Source organism: Lagopus leucura, unplaced genomic scaffold (genome assembly GCF_019238085.1).
Source record: "Lagopus leucura isolate 7727_CA_CO unplaced genomic scaffold, USGS_WTPT01 Super-Scaffold_1, whole genome shotgun sequence".
Taxonomy (NCBI): Eukaryota; Metazoa; Chordata; class Aves; order Galliformes; family Phasianidae; genus Lagopus; species Lagopus leucura.
The window spans coordinates 8,737,093-8,763,406 of NW_024962250.1; the positions used below are offsets into that span (position 1 = coordinate 8,737,093).

Here is a 26,314-nt window from a genome sequence, read left to right on the forward strand (position 1 = left end):
TGTAAAATACACGTTATCTGTAACAAAGGGCAGAAACAACAAGTACAATAATTCATAAGGAGTGTCAGGACTAGCACATTGGCTAAGAGTTCTTCATAAATGTGTTCCCAGACAGGGGGAGCTCAGCTTCCAGTGTCACTGTTTTTCTCTGCTTAAGGAAGAGATGAGCTGTGTGTACCAGGAATCAGCCCACACACAGCTCCTGGCCTGGGCACAAGCTGCACAGCAGACTGACACCCACGCTAACCCCCCTCCCTATCATTTTCCCTCTCTATCACTCTTTGCTGGTAGATATTTTTAGATTTCACTGGTTAAAGCTTGTCTCTTCTCAGCGCTTCTACACACTGGGTCGGCACACACAGATGCTGTAGATAGAACAACTCAGGCACAGGACTCAGCCTACAGAGAACCTTGTTCTCCATCAGGGAATAAATTCCACTTTCTTATGCAAAAATACCACCCTTTGAGAAGATGCACAGAGAGCTGAACCAGATGGGATTGTATCGCTTATAAGTTTTAACTAGGAGATTTCAACAAAAAGGGGCAACGGCAACTTCCTCTTTTCTCAAATTTCCTTCCAGTGTGCAAGATCTTGCTTTCTTTCAACGCTTGCTGTAAGGCCACTTCTCATGCCGTCCGCCATAAATGCAGCGGTGGCTCAGCAGGCAGCTGCCGGGTCAGTTCCTAGCACTACCAGCACGACAACTGAAGGCACAGGGGGAGGCACAGGAGGGATTTATTCTGCCATTATAAGTCGCAACCAGCCCATTATCAAAGTAAAGGAAAAGACCTATGAAGAGCTTCACAAGAAGTGTCTGGAGAAAAACATTCTCTATGAGGATCCTGATTTCCCACCTAATGAGACTTCCCTCTTCTACAGCCAGAAAGTCCCCATCAAGTTTGAATGGAAAAGACCACGTGTAAGTAACACATTTGCTGAGTGCCTTCTGCTTTCTGTGAATGTGTGTTTTTTTTGCAAAAGGGGCAGGAAGAGGAGAGAAGGGAATAAGCTACCAATGTATTTCGTTAAAGCTTTCCTGGGAGATAGCTGGCTAAGCAATAGAAGCTCTGAAAGTATATGTAATGAGTAAAATATGACAACAGTAGAAAGAGATGGAAGAAAGTATGTAGAAACAGAAATATGGAATTTTTATTTTATTCTTCCATGACTTGCTAGGAATTTTCTCACTTGAAACAAACCAAGAAAACTTCTCCCCCTTGTTCTGCAACATGTTACTAGGTTTTCAACACTACCTTACTTCACTTACATCTTTTATTTAGAATTCTGCTGTTTTTGTACTCTCATAAAATAAAAGAACAGGTTATGCTCTGAAACATGCTTCTACTTGGTTCTTAGTTCTTCACATTGTTTAGCTGACTCATGATGCTCCTTACCCACTTACCAAGAGTAGGGGTGTTGCAATTGCTATGAGGACAGACTTCTGACTACCAACCCTCTTTCTCCTTATTGTATCTTGTGGCCATTCCCCAGCCAGCCACCACCTTTCCTGTGGGAAAGAAAGAATAATTTGTAAGTTCCTAACTAATTCCCCATCCTACCACAGAGCAAACTTTTCTTTTTCCCTATCATTCCTGCCGGGCGGTTGCTGCCCTCCAGCAAGTGAGCTCTGTGGCTTCCTCTCACCACTGCCCTACAACAGGGATGTGATTCTAGGGAGCTACTCTAGTTCCCTCAGAGTACCTCTTCAGTGCAGAAATCCATGCTTCAGTAACAAAGTTAATGGCAGTGGATAAAACTAGCTAAAGGAGCATAAGTAAATAGCAGAAGACCAAGTGCTTTAGAGTGTAACTATAAAATAACAGCAACAAGCAACATCATGGGAGAGAAACAGGACTCCCTTTGTCAGTAGTGTTGTGTGTACACGTGCTGTCACATGACAGAGAGCAGCCCACTCCTTCATCGTCATCATCACAGCTGCATCAGCTCTTGGAAATGTGTGTGAATGAGCTAAATGTGGAAACAAGCCGATCATCTGAAAGGGAGGGGATTTCCTGTGTTTCTAGAGAGAGGAAAGTGGTAAAGAGGTATAGAGGATACTTGCCGGCAAACAAACTGCAACTGTGCATCTGTAAATGCATCAGAACATTAAAATTAGCTGGTACAGCATCACTTCATGTAAATTAGCAGCTTCCTTTTGGAAAAGTTGGGCTGCCCAATGAACTTTGGGAGCTCTCAACTATTCACATAACTACAACATGCCTGAGGCTGCACAAGATTCAAAATACAACTTAAATACCAAAAATTAAAGCTATCTTAGTTCTTCAGCACAAGCATTCAGGCACCTGGCATGTCCGTGGTGCGAGTCACAGGTTAGAACAGATGCAGGAGCTCTGCAAAGCAGAAGGCTGAGCCTGCTGAATCCTGGTGCACTGCAGGACAAGGAACACAGGGGCTGCCCTGCCTGGGGTGCAGTGGGCCTTGCTGGTGGAAATACCCATGCTTTCTGTTGTGAAAGGTTTGTTTTAAAACCACACCGTAATTCAGGTCATTGCTGTACCCAGCAGGTCCCCAAAGAGGGAGGGAGTTGCACATGATGCTTGCTTCTTTTATAACGGATCCACATCATGACAGCAAAAGGAGATTGCTCTTGTGACCTGAAGCAAGAGACCTGTGTATGTTGACACTGATCTGAGATTGGCTCAAGGTTTTGCTTCACTGGATTTTGAAACTGTAGAATATGTATCACTGATAGCATGACTTGTCTGATAGTATTACACATGGAAGTAGACATGACAACCATATTATAAAAAAAACATAGAGTTAAATGAACATGAAGTAGTAATACAGTAGTAAAGACCACAATGTTAAGAGGTTAAAGCAATCCATGAAGCACCAAATATAAAGAATAAACTGCATGGGCCACGTTTTGTAATACTGCAACAATATGTACAACTTCTGTTCTTATTAAATTACAGTGACTTTTTTTGGCAAATAAAGAGGCTAGTTTGTAAACTATAAAGTCTTAGAAAGTGGTAATTTCAAATTGGTTTGAAATTCATGTTGAATTGAATTAAATTTGCGAATGTATTCCGAATGAAAACAAAATAGCAGAAGGTCAGAAGTTCTGAGAGAATATCGTAATACTGCTTTTGTTCCAGATCCTTTCTCTGTAGTGTACTGTGTATGTCACTTACCCCCAAAAATAGTGAATAAACAAATGGCCCATGTGCCATAGGATCTTGTTTAACATAGAGATCTGGGGAAGAAGTCATGTGTTCCTGACCACGTTTGGCTTTATGAGTCACCTTAGCCATGCTGTGCCAGACATTTGTACCTAAGCTCTTTCCTCCCAGCCCAAGAGGTTGATGTAGAATATAATAGGAGTGAAAGAGTGATACTGGTACTGAATGAGCATTATTTGCTATGACACCAATTTACATGGAATTGTTGAATGCAAGTTTTTCCAGAAGTCTTTTTCAAGGAATCACAAAGTCAGTCTGAAGGGCACACGTCTGCCATTCCCAAATGCCATGACCAAGCACTAGTAATAGTGACAATCCTCAGTTGAACAGCACGTGAACTAATATGTGAGCATGACATACCACCACTGCTGTTGCTTCTGGGATTAGGGCAAGATCATGCAGCAGGGACGAGACCCCTGGAGCTACCCCTTGCTCTGCTGCATCTGGTCCCGGTGGCAGCGAGAACACAAGGAGTGCCATCATCTAAAGCGTGGCTGCCATGCAGGGCATCTGTGAAGCCTGCTGGTGGCGTGGTGAGGAGCCCTGTAATTCTATATGGTGACAGCTGTGCTGCGATGTGAATGCACCCTCATGGCATGCAGCTTGGACTAAAGCCAAGCATGGCCGGAGCAGGACGCAGCACCATGCCTGGCCAAGATGCTGAGGTACACAGCAGGGCTTACCAGCCCAGTGTGCTGGCAAGGACCTTTGAAACAGTCTTTCTAATGCTACATTAATTAGGTCACAGGGAAGCATAGGTTCCCTGTTGTAAGATGAGATCTCTAATAGCTACTGGCTAAACACCCTGCACCATGCAGTAACAAAGTCTGGACCACAGGGGCTCAGGGGAGAAGCAGGAGCCTACAACCCTTCTTCGGCCAAAATGATACTTCCTTTGCTTGACAGGACTGGTTTAGGGAATTTACTTAGAATGTTCTTAAAGGAATAAATGCATTTTGCTGCAACAGTATAAGCTGACTGCAGAACTTTTCCTGACAGAGAAAAAAAGCTAATGAAAATGCAGCAAAGGTCGAATGCCATTTTTAGTCGTATGCTGCCTTGGTATTTTCCAACTGATGTGCAAGTACTCTCTGTCCAGGAAGCAGCATATACACTATGGATGGTTTCTCCTTGGATTCTGTCTCTGCTGCTGTAACAGTCATTCTGCTTCTTTGTAATGAACCTGTGGCCAAAACTGAATCAACTCAAAGGACAGGAAAGGTCTGGTGAATAGCACTAAGGCAGTCTAAGGGTGACTGGGTGACTCACTGCATCAGTGAAGTGCAGCCTGCCAGCATTCTGTATGGTAATGACCTCAGAGATGAAGAGCAACCTCTTGCTCAGCCAGCAGCACTGGAAGATCAGGTGTGTCACCTGCATCTCAAACACCAGGCGACAGTGTGTTTCTCATTAGCCTCAGAACACACTGAAACCCTCTTCCGTATTCCTCTGTGTACAGATCATCCTCCAAAGCAGAGAAACACAAGATGCAATAAATCATACTGAATAGCAATTAATCAGCAATGCACATTTAACATTTGTGAACATTAAGCATAACGTAACCTAAAAGACAGCATGCTGGACTCCAGGTCTGGTTACTGCAGCGATAGCAGAGTCAGGCTAAAAACCCAGTAGTGGCAAAGGAAGAAACAAAATCTCAAAACCCAATTTCTCACACTTAGTTTTCTAGAGAACACCAAAGCAATGTGAAGGAGGATGTTTTCACAAAAGCTGGTGGTGGAGAAAAGCATGAAGGTATCTCAAACAGCTATCTTGACAGAACTGAACCCTAGGACAGCTGACTAAGGCCTGAAATAATGGGACAATCCCTCCATTCTCTTCCTCAGGGATAATATGTCAATTGCTCTGGGAAGCCAGAAGCAGGTCTCTTTTTAGCTCTATGACTAATCCAAACAGTTATATCAAAGCAACCCTGATGATTACTGCAATGGAGCAATAAGTGAGTTCAAGCCAAGCGACGCTATTAGACCTGAAACCTGAGTCTGGGAAAATCCAGGGCTACCCTGATTACATTGTAAATCTTCAGACTGCAGAGTTAGCATTAGCATCAGCTGTCTGTACTGCCAATTGTTCCACTCACACAAGGAATTTTCAGGTGTTCTCTCTTCTTCCTTCTCCAGCCCCATGATCTTCCTGCCATCTGGGTTCTTGGACTGTATCTTTTTCCCCATTAGCAACTGCTCAGGAAATTTGTCCTCAGTTTGCAGTATCTTTCTTTTCTTACCCTTACAAGAGATGGTCAAAAAATTACATCTTTTCTTCCCAACACAAGTATTTGAGTGTGAGGGATAGAATAGGATAGGATAAAGCAGACACCTTCTGTTTTAATCTTTTCCCTGTATGAGAGGTTATGCCTAATTTTTCCTCTGGCTTCCCTATACCCTCTAGTATAGGAAATATACGTACCCTTTGTCCCATTTGGGAAACAAAGATGTAATGGATGTGAAAAAGGCAAACACTGTAATAGTCCTGTCTCCTTTTACCAGTACTTCCTACATAATCTTTCACTCCCTACAGCAATATCTTAATTTATGCCCATACAGCATCTCATGTCCATTCTGTCCTTACTGATAAACCTAATATATTGTCCCAAGTGCAGGACAAAAGAGATTCCTGTCCTCAGAAACAGATGATATCTATATTACGTTTCTCAATTCAGCATTGGCAGTTAAATACTGCAACATGAAGAATAAAATCACTCAATATTTGATTATTCCTGAGAATCAAATATCCGACTCTGGACAGGTTTCAGAGAGTATTACTGGAGATCATTCCTGCTTAAATGCAGTCTTCAGCTCTATTTATATATACATCAGCATTCTAGTTTTTGCATGTTGGATTCCTGTAACCTGAAGTCAGTATTAAAAAATTGAATCTAGTTCTCAAACACTCTTTCCATCTGTTTGCTCTCCTCAAATAACATTTTTTCATTGTATGGAAAAATATTTTCCCCTATTTTCCTCATTTTAACATTTGCCAGTCAGTACAGGAATAGTTTCCCTCCTGCTACTCCTGCAACTGCCGAAAGCCTGGGATATCCACTAACGTGTTGTCAGCAGAGATTTGCAGCTAAAAACTAAGCAATAGATTTTGATATCTACAAACTGTCTCACATTAAATTAAAACTAAAAAAACTTAAAAACAACAACAACAACAAAAACCACATTGTCTTTAAACAGCTTTAATTTCTGTGAAAGTCAGGCATCCCAATGTATGTTCTCATGCTCATCTACCTGTTTTTATTTCCAGGAAATTTGTGAGAATCCACGATTTATTATTGGTGGAGCCAACAGAACAGATATCTGCCAAGGAGAATTAGGTATGAAATTGTCACATTCACCCTACACATTATAAACTTTTTTTTAACTCATCATAGTTCAACTCTCAATTTTCATTTGCTTCCAAGGAGATGTTTTAATTCTCTTAGAATACCACTACACATCTACTGATTCCTTCCCTATAGCAAATGGATGACATCTGCCTGCTACCAATCTAAGGAGGAGCTTTGAGCAAACAACACTTTGCTTTTCATGAACTAATATCACGAGTGTTGCAAAGCACCGTTTGGCAAGACCTGGTCCTTCTCCAAATACTGTTGTATTTTTTCAGATATTTAGTCTTGTTATTTTAAAACTTCTGGAGGCCTTCAGCCAAGTGTGCCTTGTACTGAAGGATAACCTCTACATTGGAGAACTTAAGCTCAGATGCTCAAACTGCTTTGATATATAAAGCTGCTACATAGGTGTAAGTGACAACTAGGCGGCTGTCAGCCACATGGCACTCACCTGCACTGCTTCGTAAAGACATTTCCCACTCAGCTTTTCCATGCCTTCCACGGTTTTACTGCTTCTCCTGTGACAGGTGTGTGCCTAGACAGTGGTGCCAGTGAGCATTTCCACAGCATCAATAAGTAAGAAGTGCTGAAGCGCCGCAGAACACAGTGAGAAGAGCCCTTTACTGAAAGGTCGTGGCACACTCTATTGAAAATCAGTGTACCTGACAGTACCTTAACTTTCCCCTTTGATTCTAGCTGCTCTCTCCCCTCATTTTGCCTGCTGCTTCTGCTTGCTTACAGGCGATTGCTGGTTCCTGGCTGCCATTGCTTGCCTGACACTGAATAAAAAACTGCTCTGCAGAGTCATACCTCATGACCAGTCCTTCATACACAACTATGCTGGCATCTTTCACTTCCAGGTGAGTCCCCTCATCTAGCATTAAGGAGATGTAATTATATTCACCCAACAGCAAGCTCACCACTTGGCACATTGCTTCCTTTCCTTCCTCCACCCTGTGAAAGCATGAGCAACAGCAGGAAAGGAAGAAGGATTGAATTCCTTCACCCCAAACTCTTCCAGCAAGGCAGTCATGGAAGGTAATTAGGGAACATTAATCCACTCATGAAGCATTTGCAGATGCATGGCCTATGTGTGACAGATAGCAACAGGTGCTTGGTCTTGCCTTCCTGCTCAGCTGCAGTATTACAGCTAGCACAGAGATACTAGTGGTAAGAGCATCTATTTTTAGGGCCGCAAGCAGCTGGCCTCTGTCAAAAATAAGTCAGTGAAGAACTGATTTTTCAGAAGAGATTGATTGCTGTCCATCTTCCCCATGGTTCTCTAAAAACGCCTCTTTTAAGATGGATCTATTGCCAAGGTAAATTCAGCATGGCTGCCTCCCTTTCCATGACATCGCTTTTTGGCACGTTATAAAGCAGGACACAGCCCACTACCAGTAGGTGTCCAAAATTCAGGTGGCTTGAGGAACACCAGGTAAATCTGAAGGAATACAGATTCTCTGCTTCTGATCACAATGTAAGCCAGAGCATGGCTCCTTGCACAGCTGCATTTGTGTGTCCCTCCCATCCCACCAATCTCACACTTTGTGCAGGAATTGTTATTTACAACTTCAACTGTAATCTAGCTCTGAAGGATTTGCTGGAAATGCCTGAAGTTAAGAAAAGGGAGGAAGGAATGGAACTGGTGGAACAGTCACATGCAAAGAGTCAGCTTGTTCAAAATCTCCTAGGAATAACTCCTGGGAGTGTTAGACCTCAAAACCATCTAACCATACCAAACCAGGACCTGCAGTTTCTGCCAGCAAAGTCTGGTTGCCATGGGTCAGCTCTGAAGTCACAAAACAGAAAAGGGAGAAGTTTTAACAGTTGTAGAACAGTTAAGTGTTTCTCCTTCCTCAGCTCAGCTCTCCAGCCAGACTTCCCCTTCCCTGCACGCAACATCACGCAGATGTTTTTCTGTTTGCCTTCATTCAGTTTTGGCGCTATGGAGACTGGGTGGATGTCATCATTGATGACTGCCTACCCACATACAACAACCAGCTGGTCTTCACCAAATCCTCCCAGCGCAATGAGTTCTGGAGTGCTCTCCTGGAAAAGGCCTATGCAAAGTAAGTCACAGTCTGCTGCACTGTGCCACACTCTCTTGGGCTGCAGGGTTTGTAGTTGAACTGCATTGTACTGAACTTGTCATATGCACATTAGCTCCACACATCTCAGTACCTTTTTCCACAGATTCTAATTGAGTATGACGTAAAGCATATTTTCAGTTGCTTTTTTTTTGTTTTGATGGTGGTTTTTTTCTTGTTACTCATTCAGAAGTCTTATTTTTTTTTCCTCTTTCTAAGACTCCATGGATCCTATGAAGCTTTGAAAGGAGGCAACACCACGGAGGCGATGGAGGATTTCACTGGAGGGGTGACAGAGTTCTATGAGATAAAGGATGCTCCTAAAGATATCTATAAAATCATGAAACATGCCATTGCCAGAGGATCCCTCATGGCCAGCTCCATTGATGTGAGTCTATATGAACTTTGTAGATGAGTCATAAGAAACGGCAGAAATCTCCACCTATAATCATGTATCAACTTTTGCAATAACTTAGTTGAGTCCACATAAACAAACGTTCATTTGCAGGTGGTAGGGTACTCTCCTCTAGACACTTTCTATTAGAGAACAGCAAGCACCAAAAGGGAGATGGACAGAAGCAGAATAGGGAGGCAGGAGAAAGAAAGGAAGGGATCTGGATCAGTAAAACCAGCACCCTTCTCTCGGTGAGGTGCAACAATTCTGTTAAGATACAAATCCTCTGTGTTGAAGATGCTAACAGTATGCAAATATCCAGGAAATAAACCCATTTGATTCCCAGCATATCCTTAGATTATCTTAATTTACTGTGGATAATTTAAAAGTGACAGTAAGAAAATACTAGTTTCAATAGTTGTGAAGTTGCAGTAAAGGCACAAAAACAACTGGTGATATTAATCACCATAGGTAACTGTGGACAATCTAGCAAGTAATGAGAAAGTAAAGAAGTTATCTAGGCCATTTTTCACCATATATCTTTTTTGTAGTTTCTTTTCTTTCTCCATCTCCTATTTCAATTTTTCTTCCATTCTCTACCAGGATAACCTAGGCTTTTCCTATGGAGCAGCTCCTAGAAGCGACATTAGAGAAATGATTGCTCGAATGGTGAAGAACCTGGAAAATGCACAGATGAGTCACTCCACTGTGGACCACCAGGGGACAGATGAAAGGCCAGCCTGGGTTCGTACATCAACAGAAGCAATTTCACAGCACTTTTATTTACAGCCAGAACACATCACCTATGTTTTTAAATTCTTCTTTTTCTTCACTTAATTATTCCAACACTAAAGATCTGTTCTTCTGAATGCTATTTGATGTTCACATTAAAGGACTTCAGTTCTTTGAAACACACAAAAAGCCATAAAACTTCCAAACTTAAATCTTCCAAATCTGTATATGGACACATTGCTGTCCTTTTCTTACTACCAGGCAGTTGCCATACCTTACTTTTTAGGGACCTGTGTTTCTGTGGAAGAAAATAATTCTCTCTCTTTACAGAGGAGAAAAAAACAAAACAAAATGCCAACACACCACTGAAAAAACATACTATAGCACCTAAAACATTTCATTGTGCAAACTCTCTCCTGCAGGAGAATCAGTCAATTTCTCCTCCTCAGACATCCCTATTTAGTCTTCCTGAATGACTGACATGGTGTAATTCTTTGGGAAAGCCCAATATGGCTGCCTTTTGCAAGCATGACTTTCCAAATCACCCGTGTTTTCAGGGGGAACTTCTTTCAGTTGCAGACATTACAGATGAATAACTAATAGAACATTACAGAACTCTTTCTATAGTTGCTGCTGTTTTACTGCTAGTTGTTACACTTCTGAGCCATCACCAGAAAAATTTGTGACTCTCAATGGAAAGAAGCAGACCACAGTGCAGGCCACAGAAGCACTCCAGAGAAGCAGGCCAGGGCACTCGCAGCATAAGATAATACTCTTAAGTAGAAAAGAGAGAAAGAAGTTCTGCTAAATAATAATGCTAATGTGAGGAGAAAATAAGAAAAAAAAAAAAAAGAAAATAGATATGAGGCAATAGGCAGAAAAAAATATGGAAACTGGAATAAGATAAAAGAAACAAGAGCAGAAGGGAAATCATGGAAAATAATTGTGACAGCCAGGAAATACTTGGATGAGATTCCTCCCTGTGCAAGCTGAGAATGTAGCTGTGTGACCTTATTAATTCTCCATTTCCAGCACTGACTTTCTCACGTCCTCAGATTTATCAAAAACAGATGGAAGAGTTACCAGCAGAGCCCTGCAGTCTTTTCTCAGTGACAAACATAACAAGGGAAGAAGTTTCACACATGATCCACCTCCATTTTGCATAGTCCTCCTTTCCCACCATTCTCCAAGATTTTCCCTACAAGCACAGCAGGCTGTATAAACCTGACTTCTTACTCTCAGTTTTTCAGCTTCCAGATAAATAAAAGAGCATAGTAGCAGCTGATTATCAAGACAGCAAGTGTACTTGTATCTGCTGGAGAAAGCAATGTATTTCCTGTGTGTCAGGTGAAAAACATTATCACCTCAGGGATTATGAAATAAAGTCTCCATATCTACAGGAAATACATTTTAATAATAATGTTAGTAGGAACAGCGTATGAAATTGGGTCATGATGAGATTGCAGCAGAGCATAAAGAAAGTGTTCTAATAGATGTTGAGCTGCTCTTGTGTTTCCAATTTTATCCACAAAATCTTACTGAGCCACACAATAGTATACTATCCTAGAAATGGCTGAAAGCTCTATTCATGGAAGAATTAATTATTTTGGTTAAGCTTGCTATACGCTAGCATGTTCTGAATGCAAACAGCAGCGAATTACAGAAAGGGAAAGAGTATATCACAAAATGTTCTTCACAATGAATATCATTAATATTTTGCTCCTTTAATTAATTCTTCACTCCTTTCTAATCAGTGATATTCTCTGGATACTAAGTTGGGTCTTCTTGATAGAAGATGAAAAGAAGACTTAAAAAAAAAAAAAAAAAAAAAAGTCTCCCAAACAGTGTCATCCTCCCTTCTGCCTCAGAGCTGCTGGTTGACCTTCACGTGCCTTTTCTGTATTTTTATCCTGTGTCTAACAGACTATAATGCCAATGCAGTATGAAACTCGGATGTCTTGTGGGCTGGTCAAAGGTCACGCATACTCAGTCACAGCTGTGGAAGAGGTAAGTAAAGTCTTTTGCCTACTGCTGTGGGGTCTTTTAGTCTAGACTGGCTCAGCATGATGCATGGCAGCAGAGCTGTATACAGGGGGACAAAAGAGGAGGGAAAGATACAAATTATGAAATAAAGGAAAGAAATTTTGTTTTCAAATAAAGTACAGCTTCATAGAGAAACCAATCAGTCTCAGCTTTGTGTTTCTATGTGAATGGATGTTCCTCCATGATCTACATGGGCAAAGGTGGCCACAGCTGGCCGCTTCTTAGTCTTACAGCCTTCCCACGCTCATTCAGGGCACGTCAAGCTGAGTGATGGCCCTGGAGAGCACTGTCACTTGGGGAGATGGTATCAGTGATGTGACTGACAGAACGTTTCCTTTCTAAGCCTATTTCTCACAAAATAATTCAGCTGATTCTTCTTGCCTTCTCTTTCAATTAGACAACATTTAAAGGGGAAAAGATACGTCTGATAAGGCTGAGAAACCCGTGGGGACAGGTGGAGTGGAATGGACCTTGGAGCGATAAGTGAGTACAAAGTGTCTAGGAGCTTCATTTGATTTGGAAAAAATATAAATTGCAGCTTTATTTCCTTTTGCAGCTTTGCATTTAACAATGAGTTATCAGGTTTTGCTAAGAGATAGTTCAGTACGTACTCCATCAATGACTTTGCAAGCATTTCTGTCTTTAAGCTAAACAAAATAAACACATTCATTTTTTATTTCTGAGAGTTTCTAATAGGAAGTCTGAAGGGAAGGAAGAGTGAAGCAGGGCAGTTTCTTCTCCATTTGAATGTATGGAGATGGAAACATTGAGAACAAATAGTTGTGGAAATGACAAGGGAACATATTTTGTGAGTGCAGAACGACAGTGCTTCACTTTTCTCACTATGAGGCTTACAGTAAAGAACAGGAATACAAATAAAAATTGGGTATTGCAAAACATAATGTAGCTTGTTTACACTTTTGCAGATCAGAAGAGTGGAACTTCATTAAAGAAGAAGAGAAAATTCGCCTGCAACACAAGATTGTGGAAGATGGGGAATTCTGGTGAATTATCTGTCAAAAAAAATAGTGCTTCTATAGGAGATATGCAACTATGGGTCACACTGCATGACTTAAACATGCTAAAACTGGCATTAATTCCTTCCCCAACAAGCCTTGCTATACAATCCCTTCACTCTCCCACCAGGGTATATTGAGTCCCACAGCCCATCTAATCATCCCATATTTCACAAGCTCTCCATCCCCTTTCCTATGATCTGTCCCCTCGCTCCACTGTTCCCTAGTTTGGAGCTGTACCTGTGTTAATCGACCAATAGGCCAAACACATTAGGAAATTGGAGCTTCCACTGCAAACTTATACTAGTAGAAGCGGTAATATGGGTCACTCTTCAATACAATTACTTTAGTAACAGTACATCTTTTAGACAACTACATACCAAGCAAATTCAGCTTCCCTTCAATTCTTCCAGGATATCGTTTGAAGATTTCATGAGGCATTTCACAAAACTTGAGATCTGTAACCTCACACCTGATACTTTGGAAGCTGATAAGCTTCAGACCTGGACTGTGTCAGTCAACGAAGGACGCTGGGTGAGAGGCTGCTCAGCTGGAGGGTGCCGCAATTATCCAGGTGAGCAATGAATCTTAAGAGCTACCACCTCTCTGACGGGGGCTAAGCTAAGTCACACTACAGGCTGATCAATGCTCAGCCACAGGAAAGCATTTATGATGAGCCACATGATTTTCTATCCAGCTATCTCCTGTTACTATGTTTGTGACAGTGCTTCATAAGCCCAAAAGGCAAACCTGGCAAAGGTAAATTCTTGTTTGAATACTTTGCATTGCAGGTAAGAGAAATCAATTTCACTCTATCAGTTAGATTTAACTTTGGAAATTCTCTGATAAGTTCTGCCACGTTTAGGTTCCCTGAAAGTTTAATCAATGCTAGTTCTGCACTTTAAATCCTGTGCTGCACAGTTGTTAGAACTGTATAAACCCCCCCAAACACATTAAAATATACACATTGTATGTATAAAAATAAAAGCCCAGCTTTATCCTTTCCCTCAGGAACTACAGACAGGAAATAGCAAAAGTTCTCTTTGGTCAAAAGTATTGTTAGAAAACTGAAGATTTGTATGTTTGCTTTGGGTGACATTTCACAGATACATTTTGGACCAATCCCCAATATCGCTTGAAGCTCCTAGAGGAAGATGATGATCCTGAAGATGAAGAGGTTATCTGCAGCTTCCTGGTAGCACTGATGCAGAAAAACAGGAGGAAAGAACGCAAGCTGGGAGCCAACCTCTACACCATTGGCTTTGCCATCTATGAGGTACCAGTTCTAGACCTAGTTCTTAGTGCCAGGTTCCCAGCCCTTACAGTACGTTTACCAAGGGAGTCATTGAACTGTTATTCCTGACTACATGAATTGCAGTTTCTCCTTTGTAAGGAAATGTGGAAGAGAGGGAAAAAAAAATATCAAAGCTTTAGTATCATTTAGCCCATACTAACCTCAGAGTTTATACCTCTAAGTAATGCACTTAATAGGTTTTTATGGTGATTCTGTGTCAGATTTTAGCATATTTTTCCCCATATCTACTTCAGTCTCCACACTGCTTTAATCCATGCTGAAACTAAACATCTAATTGGCAGAACCACATAAAAGGGAAACAGTTGAGACAAAAAGTAGTGATCAACGTCTGTCCTTCTAGTGACTTCAGGTAGAAGTCAATTGACTCAGTCCTTTGCACAAAAATATTTGGTTCAAATCTCAATGGATCTTGTGTGGGTCACAAGAAATCTGGAAAGGAAGGGGGGAATTTTCTTAGAAAACTTTTATCAGTTGAGGTAATTTAATGACTAGCTGCAACACCAAAAATCCCTTCTGTTAGATTTATAAGCAAGTAGACTCACCTAGAACTTCTGTTTTCTCTCTTTGTTATTTACTCCCTAAGGTACCCAAAGAGGTATGAGCTGAATGGGGACAGACTGACAACTTGGTGTATGCTCACAGCTAGTGTCACTGTTGCTCCTGTCTGTAAGTCAGTGGGAAACTGTCCATTCGAGTTTGTTTTCAGGGATGTTACAGAAGTGAAACTGCTAACCATTATGCTTTGAGTGTTTAATAACATTTTCTGAGTCATTTTAAATTCTTTCTTACTTGTACTCTGTTTTTACCTGCATTCAGTCCTTTTCTGTTCTATATGTGAGCTGGCCACTGCTTTCACTGTCCCATAGTGAACCTGGACTACAGGAAGAAGTAGCACTTAAGACATCACACCCCACAAAGAAGACCCCTAAAGCACTTCTGTTTCCTCCTGCAAAAAAAATGCCAGCAATTTATATCATGCAGTCCTAGAGTTTGCTCTACAGCATCAGACTTCTTTGTTTGTTTGTTAACAAATGCCATTTTCAGCCACTGAAGAAAATATATTAGAAGTACACAGACTGAATATTTCTGAGCCTGCCAATACCAGAATCACTGGTACCACAGCTTGGAAAGTGAGTTCACATAAAAGCACTCACTGGAGAATACAAAGATGACCATCTGAATTGTTGTTTTACAGACAGTTATTTCTGTAGAAAGCAACTGCAAGCACTTGTTCTTAGCCCACAGTCACTGACTTATTTTTCATATTTAAATGAATGCAGTGTCTCTTTGGTAGATATAGAATTCATATTTCTCCAGGTAAGTTACCACTGAAAACACCTTCACTTTACCATGCAGTACATAGGAGCCTGCATATACCATTCCTTGGCTTGCCACCTTCAAAGAAAGTAACTGAACTTTGGTTACATGCCATTAGCATCCAAAAATACAGATAAAATCATGGATGCAGCAGAACAGCCAGCCAGCAGTCTCCATGTGGGATGTTGGGCGGCTCTCAGAAGTCAACTAAACCAAGCTAGCAGCAGCTTATAAAGATGACAGACTCTGTAACTGGTAACAAGCTAGCAGCCCCCATCAAATCCCTGCTTGCTAAGCTGCCACTGCTTCATTTGTGTTTTCTGTCCCACTGCATGACAAGCCACCTGGGGAACAGGTAAGACTTCCTTGAAGATCAATTGACTGCATTGTTCTGCAGATGCACGGTACTAAGCACCACTTGCAAAAGGACTTTTTCCTCTACAATGCTTCCAAAGCTAGAAGTAAGACCTATATAAACATGCGAGAAATCTCTGAGCGCTTCCGGCTGCCTCCCAGCGAGTATGTTATCATCCCATCCACATACGAACCCCACCAGGAGGGAGAATTCATCCTGAGGGTTTTCTCAGAGAAAAGAAGTCTTTCAGAGTAAGTTACAGATATTTCATCTGGCTCTAAAGGGGGAATTGAGCTCCCTACTCTGTTATAGCTGTGTTCCCTGCTTGCAACGCTCTACTCTTAATTTTTCTTAATCCTGTTATGAACTCCAAGATGCAAACTCATATCCCCAATATTACCTTGTAGTTTAACAAAAACCTGTTTTGAGTTTCCATTGGAGACACTGGAGACTACTGGCAGGATATCTTCTGTGAACACAATTTCTGCTGTTTTTATAATGAAAACCAACAAGTTTGTTATTTAATGCTACATGCCACTGCTACATCCCATATGGAAGTTTTTTGTCAGATAGACCACTGAGACAGATCTAATTTTGGTCATGAACAAAATCCAGAAATAGGCATTATTTCTTTCCCGTCCTGCTCTTTAAGCAGCTTCCCAAAGCTCAAACTGCAGCTAGTACCTCTTTGCTAAGGCCAAAAAACTTCTTGTTTGCTCCCCCGTCAAGATTTAGCGATGCCGAGTCTGTAAGAAGAAAGCCAGCAACAGTTTTCTTGGAAGCAATACTCGGGATGCTCAGCTCAAACTCAGAAACTACATCCAGAGTCTGAGCTGTAATGCCTGGAAGCCAGCCCACACCACTGCCTGCTTACTAACCACATATAGAAATAAACAGTGTTGGAAGCAGACTCCTTCCTGATTTATTTACTTTCTGCTTTCTTCTAGGGAGGTTGAAAACATGATTGAGGCAGATCGCCCATCAGTGAGTACCATACTGTCCTCTTTTGTGTGGGAACAGAGGGGAGGAGTGTCACATTTAGGGAAACCCATAGCAGGAAACCATTTGCAGCCACACAACAGCTCCTTCAACAAATTCCCACATTTTCTCATCAAGATATTCCTATTAACACTTGAATTTATATATGCTACTTTCTGGTTTGGACAGACCAGAATCTTTTGTCAGGTTTGAAACTTGTTCTTCACATAAAGAAGCCCCATGCCAAGCATTGCCTTTGCCTCCATCAGTTGAGAGTATTCATGCTCTGGTGGAGGCCTAGCTCCATCCTTCGGAGTGTTTTTTGTTTGAGAGCCTGGCAGCTCATCTAATTAAGAAAAAAAGTGCTTTATTTTGAAGTATGAACTTTCTGAAAAAGGATTCTAATATTATTGTGACTCAAATTAGCATCCATAACAAACTAACTCTTTAGCCTGGGGTTTTACACATTTGTGTGGGAATAAATTGGAACATAGAATACACTCAGTCTTGAAAAAAACAGAATGCTCTTGCACAGAACTGAGCTCCATCAAACCTTCAGAATCCTTCCCCTTCCATTTGTTATCGTGATACCAAAATTTCTGCCCAGATCTGATGGAATTTAATTGCCACTCCAAAAAGCATGGATATGTGGGCACAGAAGTCCAATCTACACTGCAGTGAATAGTTGGGGAAAATAAAAGTAGTTAGGGATAACAGATTTTATTCAAGCAGACAAAGCCCCAGATTAGGTGGATTGGCAATTTGATATTGCTTCTGCAATTTTAACATACTGTTTCTTCATGGCTGCATTCCCCCTTCCTTTCCCTCTCCCCCTCCCTTTTTGTTTTTTTCTTTTGTTTTTTTTCTTTTTTTTCTTTTTTGAAATTTGAAATCTGTATGAATATATAAAATTGAAGAAAAAAAAAGTATGACTACAGGAATGGGAAAAAGAAACTTGAGAAAGTGAAAGAAAAAAAATGAAACATTGCTATTTAACAATGTGATCTGGTAGAATCCATAATTCTTTTTAAACACTTTTTTCTTATTTTGTTTCTGTTTGTATAGAAGAAGAAAAAAGGCAAGGTGGGTACCTGTGCAACATGCTGAGTGCCAAAAGGCAAGATGCATGTGCAGTGAATGCAGCAGGAGTTGCTGTGCTTCTGAAGCTGATCTAGTTAATAAGGAACACTGGAGACAAGAGACCATTTTCAGGCAGCAAAGATTCTGTCCTCCTATACAAAAATCCAATGAAGTACAGCTATAGCATCAGATATTTCTCTTTCTTAAGAGGGTGGCAAAAGCATAAACCTTTCAGTTTTATGAGCTTGATCCTTTAAGTATCCTGCCTACCTGACCCTCCACAGGCATCTTGAACCTTTCCCAGTGAGAATCTCCTCTCCTCCAGACACATGCCCTCCACTGCCCAATGCAGCTACTCCTCCTTCCTGCAGCTTCTGCTCACCAGAGTCCAGGATCACCCTTTTGAGTCTACGCAATACATTTAGCAAACAAAAGAAACATACTATGAAGTTACAAGGAAAATTATCGGCTAGAGGAAGGGTATAAAAAGGCCCACAAGGGAGAGATTTTGAAGAGGAGAGTGTTGATTCTAATTTGCATTCCTCTTTCATATATACCAAAGTAGTCCACAAAACTCCATAAATCAGAGCACCACATAGAAGAGTGATCGCTGTTTCTTACAAGGACTTTGAAAATGTAACACTTTAATCTTAAGACTGGTCAATTGCAGTTATATATGTATATGTATAAATATATATATATATATATAACTGTATATATATATGCAGTTATATGTGCAGGATAACACATTCACATCTGATACCAGTTTTCCTTGTTTTAAACATACTAAAACAGAACAACTGCATGCATCTCCTTGCGGTTGAATGCCTCAGCAATTAATAAAAAACTGACACATGCCTCATGTAAATAACAAGCTCCTACACAAGCTCTGCAGATTTCTTTTTTAGCATGAGGATAGTAGCAACCTGAGAAATTCCTCTTTTATTTTGCATTCCCACATCTGGCTGCATGTGCTTTGCCACAGAATGGATGGCCTCAAATACTTTCCCTAACTCTATTTCTTGTGTAATTTCTACTTCCTCTTCTGCTCTCTTCCTTCTTCTTCTAGCCTATCATCTTTGTTTCTGACAGAGCAAACAGCAATAAGGAGCTGACAACAGACGAAGATGCTGGCAAAGATGGTGAAAAAACCCACGTAGATGAGAAAAAGGTTCTGCAGCAACTCTCAAGGCGGGGAATAATGTTTGGTCTGGCCAGCATTAAAAGGGCAGCTGGAGAGAGCACAGCAACGGGACAAATGACTGTCCTTATGATACTTACCAGTTTCAGAGTTGAGGCTGTTCTCTACATGTGTCTGAGAAAAGTGGAAATGATAACGGTGATGCTATCTAATGCAGTATTACAGCCTCCAGAACAGGGCCTCCCACGCTGCAAAATGCTCTAAAGCCACTGAGCCCATTCGAACAATTCTTAGGCTAGAGGGTAGCTATGGAGCATGTTTTCCTCTTCTGTTCCAAATATCTCCTTTGAAAACACACAACCAGAATGTAAAGATCCATTGGCAAAAGTAATCATTTAGATTTGTGTCAAGACTTACGGGAACAACGAGGGGATGGTAATGATGCAGCAGGTTCACTAGGGAGGGCATTTAATGAAAGAAAGGGGAGAAGTCCATGAGGATAACTTGTTCCTCTGAAGAGTGCCACTATCGCTAAGAGCCTTATTTGTGTGAAGGGGGTGAACCACCCAGATCCCTTCCTTTTCCTGCAAAGCTAACATTGCACGTGTTCTTTGCTTGTATCTTTCCAGCGGTCTTCAGCGAAAGCTCGTGAGAAGAGTGAAGAGGAAACACAGTTCAGGAATATTTTCCGACAGATTGCAGGGGATGTGAGTACACAATCAATCCCTACCTCTGCAGAACAGCTAAGCCACAGCAGCACCTAATCCAGCTTCTTCACAGATTCAAAACATGGAAAACTGAAATTTTCCTTCACCAAATTTCCTTTGGGAGCTGAAGTTAAGCAAAATCAAATGGAAATTCAGTTAAGCACACAGCTATGCCCAAATGTATATGCAACTTATTTTCATTGCGTACAAAAATTTTTAAATTTGTGTTCTTACTTCAATCACTACTGTGTGGAGCTATTCATGATTTCTTAATCAGTATTGCGTAGTACGTATAAGTAATGCATAGATACATGTATGTATCTGCACTAAAGAAATCAGAACAGATCAAAACTGCACAAAACAAGAGGCTGCAGAAGGGTTGCAGAGATTTTCACATTTTGCTTATGCTTTGGCTTGGAATTACTGCCTGTTTTCCCAATGTTTTTCTAATAAATACCGTGCAATCACTTTAGATTTGCTTCATACTGAAGGTGTAGCTGTGGCCTCAAGAAAAATTATACAAAGATAGAAAGCTCTCTATTTTGGATCACACGCCATGATGAAAAGTGACCAGAGACTTCATACTTCTAGTATATCCATTCATATAATGATTTTCATAATGAGGAATGTTGCAATTAATGATACCGTCCCCATGTTTCCCACCAGGACATGGAGATCAATGCCGAAGAACTCAGGAATGTTCTCAACAACGTTGTTAAAAAACGTGAGTTTGAATGTGCTTTTCAGTAACCCCAGATAAAGACAGTTATGATATAACATACATCCCCACCCTTGAGCAATATTCTCAAAATTATGTATGGTTTCAAATTCACAGCTTTTCTACTTTCACTTCTGCAGTCTTTAGCTAGAAAACTTTACACAGAGATGGTCTGTATGGCTGATCAGATATGGATAATACAGAAACGAGCAAAAATTCATTGGAAGCACCACATGGGTTAATAAACATTTCTAGCAGACTGCAAGGTCCCTTTAAAGAAGTTCTAATAGAGGGAAGGAACTTTCTTCCCATTTAGCAATTATTTTAGCCTACAAACCCTAGGCTTGCTTAGTTAACTGGAAATTGATTTAGATTTTCCAAAGGCTTTTATTGTATACAGCAGGTCCCAACTCACCTATGAAACACAAGCAATACTGTTACTCAGAGCCCTTACAGATATTTTTTCTCACTTATTCCTCATGGGATGAATTAAGTCAGTTTGGCTTATACTTTGAGTACTCAGAGCCCTACCTAAGAGGAAGAAGCGACTGCTGACTTACATGGTCTTTTGTATCATTTATTTCAGATAAGGACCTAAAGACAGAAGGATTTGAACTAGAATCTTGCCGCAGCATGATTGCTTTGATGGATGTATCCTTTGCCAGTGAAAGAGGAGTGCCTGATAGCACACTGCTCCACCTGAGTTTTACTCCCTGACCACACACACACAAATTGTTTTTAGTAAGCTGGAAAGCAGGCCAGTGTGTTACAGCTGTTATCAGATAACCCAGCATTCCAGGGTGGCACACATTAACTGCAGTCATCTCAATGTTAGCATAGCTGGCAGATGAAAACATATCAAAACACAGAACTATGGAGTAAGTATGATGCCCTTTCTTTAAGTCATCTCAACAGAACTACAGTTCTTGCCAACAAAATCACTCTCTCTTCTCTTTACATTTTCAACACATCACACATTCCACCTTGTGCTTAGCACTCAGCATATAGCAGCTCTCTCGGAGCAAGTACAATAAAACACTTTGCAAGATGTCACATGGCATTACCTCCAATGCAGCACCACTCAGTTTTACTACCTAAGGAGGAAAACATATATGTTTCCATATGCTTCCATAACATATGATTTTGAAGGAACATAAGCACATTCAAACCAGACAAGACCAAGCTTATAATTACAGCCTAGAACCATAATGGCACTTGGAAAAAGCCGCTAAAACACGCTGCTTTATGTACATTACAACAGCTCCAGGAGCAACTCTCCTGCCTGTATTAGAGGTTTATTACTACACAGGGAAATAACGCTTCACAATCCCAAAACAAAATAACACTCTCAATAACCAAAGCGCTCACCAACACTTTACTGTGCCATTCAGCCCTCTCTCAGTGCTCAAATCTGAGCTGGGTTTCACACTCGCCCCTCTCACCCATAAAAATAATTAGTTTTCCATTTAAAATATTGGTTTTTTTACCTGAATGCTTGCATTGCAGACAGATGGCTCAGGGAAGATCAACTTTGATGAGTTCCGACACCTCTGGGACAAAATCAAAAGCTGGCAGGTAGTGCTGCTCTTCATAGCTCCACAATGCAAAATCTTGCGGAGAGAAACCAGACCTTATTACGTACCCTACACCAAAAAAGCTCCCAGAATTGCAAACTAGTTTTTAAGATGAAGACTAATGTCTTCCTTCAGCCTTTTCTTAGCCTAAGCAAACATCTAGAGCTGCAGCATTCATGTGAGGAGATTCCCCCCTAAGAAAGGGGGAGGCACGCAAGATGGAGGAGGAGGATGGGAAATAGAGCCAGGCACTGCAATTAGCTTAATTAGGGCAATTAAGAGAGAGGATTAACAGCATAAACTCAAGTCAAATGAGGAAGGTCTCTGGGGGGAAAAGTTTTTTCTTCTCACAGCACAGATCTAACTCACGTGTCAGGAGTGAGGGGAGCTGTGTGTGAACAACACAGATTGCTGAACAGCAGCCATGGTGATATAAGGCAAAGCCTCCAGGTGCTGCAGGGTAGCTCTCACATCAGCAGGCATGTCCTACAAAAGTATAAGCTATAATTTCTGCTGTGTACTTCCTTTTTGCAGAAAATCTTCAAGCATTACGATGCTGACCATTCAGGAAACATTAACAGCTATGAGATGCGCAATGCAGTCAAAGATGCAGGTAATTCCCCCTGTGTCCAATGCCCAGCAGCCAAATAAACCTTCTTTAGGTTGATGTATTACAGAGAGAGGTCAGGAATACAGCCCAGCCTTTTAAGGAGGGGCCCTAGAAAAATTTTTTTTTTTTTCCTCCAGCAGAAGTTCTCAAATATATCTCAGTCTCAAAAATGATCAAAATCAAAGAAGTACTAAGTCAGCACTCACACTTGCCTAATTTTACCCTTTTAATTTGAGCAGAATTTGTGTAACATCTGTGCAACTCCACTAAGAGCACACGGGATGTGCATCAGGGAGCCCACCTGGGTGCAAGTTAGCTTTCAATGATGCAGTCAGCCATCAAAATTACCTACTTGCTCTCATTTAAGCTGTAGATCCTTTATTGTTGTAAAAGGAACAATCAAACCCATTTCTGGCCCCACTGCAGGGTTTCGGCTGAACAACCAGCTCTATGACATCATCACGATGCGCTACGCTGACAAGAACATGAACATCGACTTTGACAGCTTCATCTGCTGCTTTGTGAGACTGGATGCTATGTTCAGTGAGTGGCTGCCTTCATTTTACAGCCTTGTCCTCTTCCCTGCCCCCAAACACACTCTGATATTTAAAGGAGAGTTTATTATACACAGCACTATTGTCTATGTATAATTTTAATAATGCATGATGTGTGCTAGGTTATGACATCCATCCCATACAAACACAAAAAATAATAAGCCATTATGTATCTCCTTGTATTAGCTATGGAAAAAGCATAGCAGAAACACTTGCTGACCAAAAAAGCAAACACGTGCACAAGTTTGGATAACGCAGTGGGAACGTGATTTAGTTTGCTGCATGGGATCATCCTTACACTTTGGTTAAACAATAATTTATCCTGTGTATTTTTCTGTCATTGATTTAGGGGCATTCCATGCCTTTGATAAAGATGGAGATGGAATCATAAAACTCAATGTCCTGGAGGTAAACTGCTTTATGTTGCTATTTCCAACATGACACCCCAGTACTACATTATTAATTCCCAGCACTGTCTCACACATTCAAGTTGGCCTGATATTTAATTCCTTCTCTTCCTTAGTGGCTGCAGCTCACCATGTACGCCTAACATCAAGGAGAGCCTTAATCAAGGACCTGCTCCAGATTGCTGTTTTAAGTAATGAACTCCATCCATCCCCCATTACAAATGAGCATTTTGCAAGATTCCTGCTTTGCTCACCAAAGATAAAACATGCGTGAAAGAATGAAGACACAGCCACGCTGCAGCAAGCAAAGCAGTGCTCACTTCCTGTACCTACTGCTGTAGTATCTCCAGGACATTTACATTCAACCATGAGGATTAATTTATTGATGACTGTATTTAGGTTTTCCTGCATGTTAAGACACAGAGCATACACCTTAACTCTGTTTATATTGACAGTTGGAAGCACCATCTCTATAGTCAGTACAGATCAGGTAAAACTGGGCCTGGATCTGAACTGTGCAAGTCAAAAGCGTCTCCTACCACCTTGTAATTAGTCATTAACTCTGTTCTGATGTTGCTACTCCCATTTCAGCCTTTTCATGTTGTTAACTATTTCACTGAGATTGTGCTAATTACATTAATGAGTCATGATCACATATGTCTTTACAACTGTAGCTTTGTGGGTTGATCCTCTGTTGTGCTGGAAAAGTGGGCACCATGCACAGCAGTCTGCAGTGTCTGTGTAACCTTGCTCTGATGCCTCAGTAGAAGCAGCAGAACTAAACTACTTGCTCTCATTTTTAGTATCGCCATGCTACCATGCTTGGACATACAATAGTTTTAGAGTGCTGTTTTTTTGGTGTTTGTTTGGTTGTTGTTTTTTTTTTTTGTTTTTGTTTTGTTTTTTTGTTTTTAATTGTAGCCCATTCTCTGTAACATTGAGAAAGTGGTTTTCCGCTTTCAAGGAAGCAGTTCAAGAAAGAAAAAAACACATAAAGTATACATTAATTACATATGCACACTTGTCTTCAGGGTCCTATTTTTCTTAACTAACAGTTTCTGGGTTCTCTTTTCATCTCAGAACTGCCCAGACCCCAACACAGGCAGAGTACTGAGCACTGTCCCATCATTCTTCTGGAGCTAGAGCAGCTGGTTTTATCACAGACACTTACTGGCTTACTTCAGATGCACTGTAAAACGTGAGCTTGATGGGCTTTCAGAACTGGTCAGTGATCAGCACAAAAATGGATAGAAAAACAGCAACAACACAGAGCACAAAGGCCAGACTTTATCAGGAGAACTTCTGAGAGGAAAGCCACTCTCAAACACATGGTCACAAGGCAGAGGATGACAGGGCTAAAAAGCAGCAGCAGAAAGCAATCTGCTACAGTAAAGCAAAACTACAAAAACAAATCTTGGCATCTACCCAACATTATTCTGATAGTTTGTACATTTGACTGAGGGATCACTAAGAAACACACAAACCTTTTGACTATATAGAGTTCTTAATATTATTGTCTTGTACTGTAACTTCCTCTGAAAGAAGAAGAGAATCATAGTTTATGTAATGAGTTAACCTTTAAGCTCAGCTTTTGTTTTAACCCAACCTAAGTCTCCATGATGACTGGAATACTAGGAGCCCCGGGTTCCAGCCATGCATTGTCTCCACTACGCTGTTATTTTCCATACAAAAATAAGGCAGTTGCTCTTGGTTGGGGTCTTCACAGAAAAACAAAGTCTACCAGTCAAAAGATCTGGATTTTTTGACTGGCAATTGAAACTGGCTCTAAACCTCCCAGTGAGTGAAAACCAGTTCTAGAGAACCTCCCTTTGCAACAAGCCATGAAGCAAGCCTGTCTCAGTGCATTGTCTTGTGGCCTCTGTTGGGTGGATGGTTTCCATCTTTCCTGCTGAACTATGACATCTTCGATTCCTGCACCCTGCAAGCAGAAAACTGCATCAGCCCTCTCTGTCAGCACTGAAGCTTGGCCACTGCAGCATAAAATACACAGCTCCAGAACAGCCTGGCTGACTTCAGCCAGCCACAAAGGGAACATCATGTTGTACTTTACTGAACCCTGTGACAGAATCTTTCTATTCCAAACAAAGAAGACTGACAAACCATAAACAATATAAAGAACTTTTATTTTTATTTTCTTTTCATTTTTTGGCTGTGTGAAGTTTCATTATTACACTCACAGTTTCGTACCAAAATGAAAGAGGAAAAGCAAGGTCAATCTGTGCAAATGTTCTACACAGCTTAAGTCATTACTCAACCATGTTGTTTTATTCCACTTTAAAAACTTATTAATATTTGCAGCCAAATGAAATTTGAGAAGCTGGCAGGTGCATATGACAGAATATATACCTACACAGTTTGCTCTTTCACCATTGAATATTTTACAATTAGCAGCTGATACCGTTTCCTTATCCTTCCTCATATATTCTGCAATTCTGGACAACTTAAGACTATGTTTGAACTATAGTACCATAAAAGCCTGAAAACCAAGATCTATCCAGACCTACACTTTAATTTTAGAGAATGAAAAAAATCTTTCCAGCACCACGCTTTTATTTCTGGGAACCTACAGTTTGTAAGCTTTCAGTCATTGTTTACCATGATTTAGCACAAGTACATGGTTTGTAAGTGTGCACAAAGACCTGCACTACTTCAGCACAGCACAGAGCTGAACTGTTTGGAAGGTCCACAACCACACACCTTAATCAA

General features: G+C 40.9%; 1 protein-coding gene across 2 annotated transcripts; it reads left to right on the forward strand.

The window, feature by feature from the left end:
* The first annotated feature begins 285 nt into the window (after window positions 1-285).
* On the forward strand, window positions 286-25,727 carry CAPN3 (calpain 3). 2 transcript variants are annotated; one of them, XM_042870662.1, is made up of 24 exons: window positions 286-920; window positions 6,475-6,544; window positions 7,301-7,419; window positions 8,495-8,628; window positions 8,866-9,034; window positions 9,644-9,784; window positions 11,696-11,779; window positions 12,213-12,298; window positions 12,742-12,819; window positions 13,245-13,405; window positions 13,938-14,107; window positions 14,730-14,741; window positions 15,861-16,069; window positions 16,766-16,802; window positions 17,862-17,879; window positions 18,946-19,047; window positions 19,647-19,724; window positions 20,391-20,448; window positions 21,029-21,093; window positions 21,949-22,017; window positions 22,551-22,629; window positions 23,053-23,169; window positions 23,530-23,588; window positions 23,704-25,727. In XM_042870662.1, exons 1-24 carry the CDS (start codon window positions 630-632, stop codon window positions 23,728-23,730), a joined length of 2,433 nt encoding a protein of 810 aa, XP_042726596.1. In that variant the 5' UTR covers window positions 286-629; the 3' UTR covers window positions 23,731-25,727. The 2 variants fall into 2 exon arrangements, with proteins under 2 accessions (XP_042726596.1, XP_042726605.1); XM_042870671.1 differs by lacking the exons at window positions 286-920; window positions 7,301-7,419.
* Window positions 25,728-26,314: the final 587 nt, after the last annotated feature.

Excerpts from the sequence above, each read along its gene's own strand:
- CAPN3 (XM_042870662.1), top strand. The coding sequence starts at position 630 with ATGCCGTCCGCCATAAATGCAGCGGTGGCTCAGCAGGCAGCTGCCGGG. Across the intron at positions 6,545-7,300 it reads TATCTGCCAAGGAGAATTAG|GCGATTGCTGGTTCCTGGCT; the intron begins GTATGAAATTGT and ends GCTTGCTTACAG. Across the intron at positions 20,449-21,028 it reads CAACAACGTTGTTAAAAAAC|ATAAGGACCTAAAGACAGAA; the intron begins GTGAGTTTGAAT and ends CATTTATTTCAG.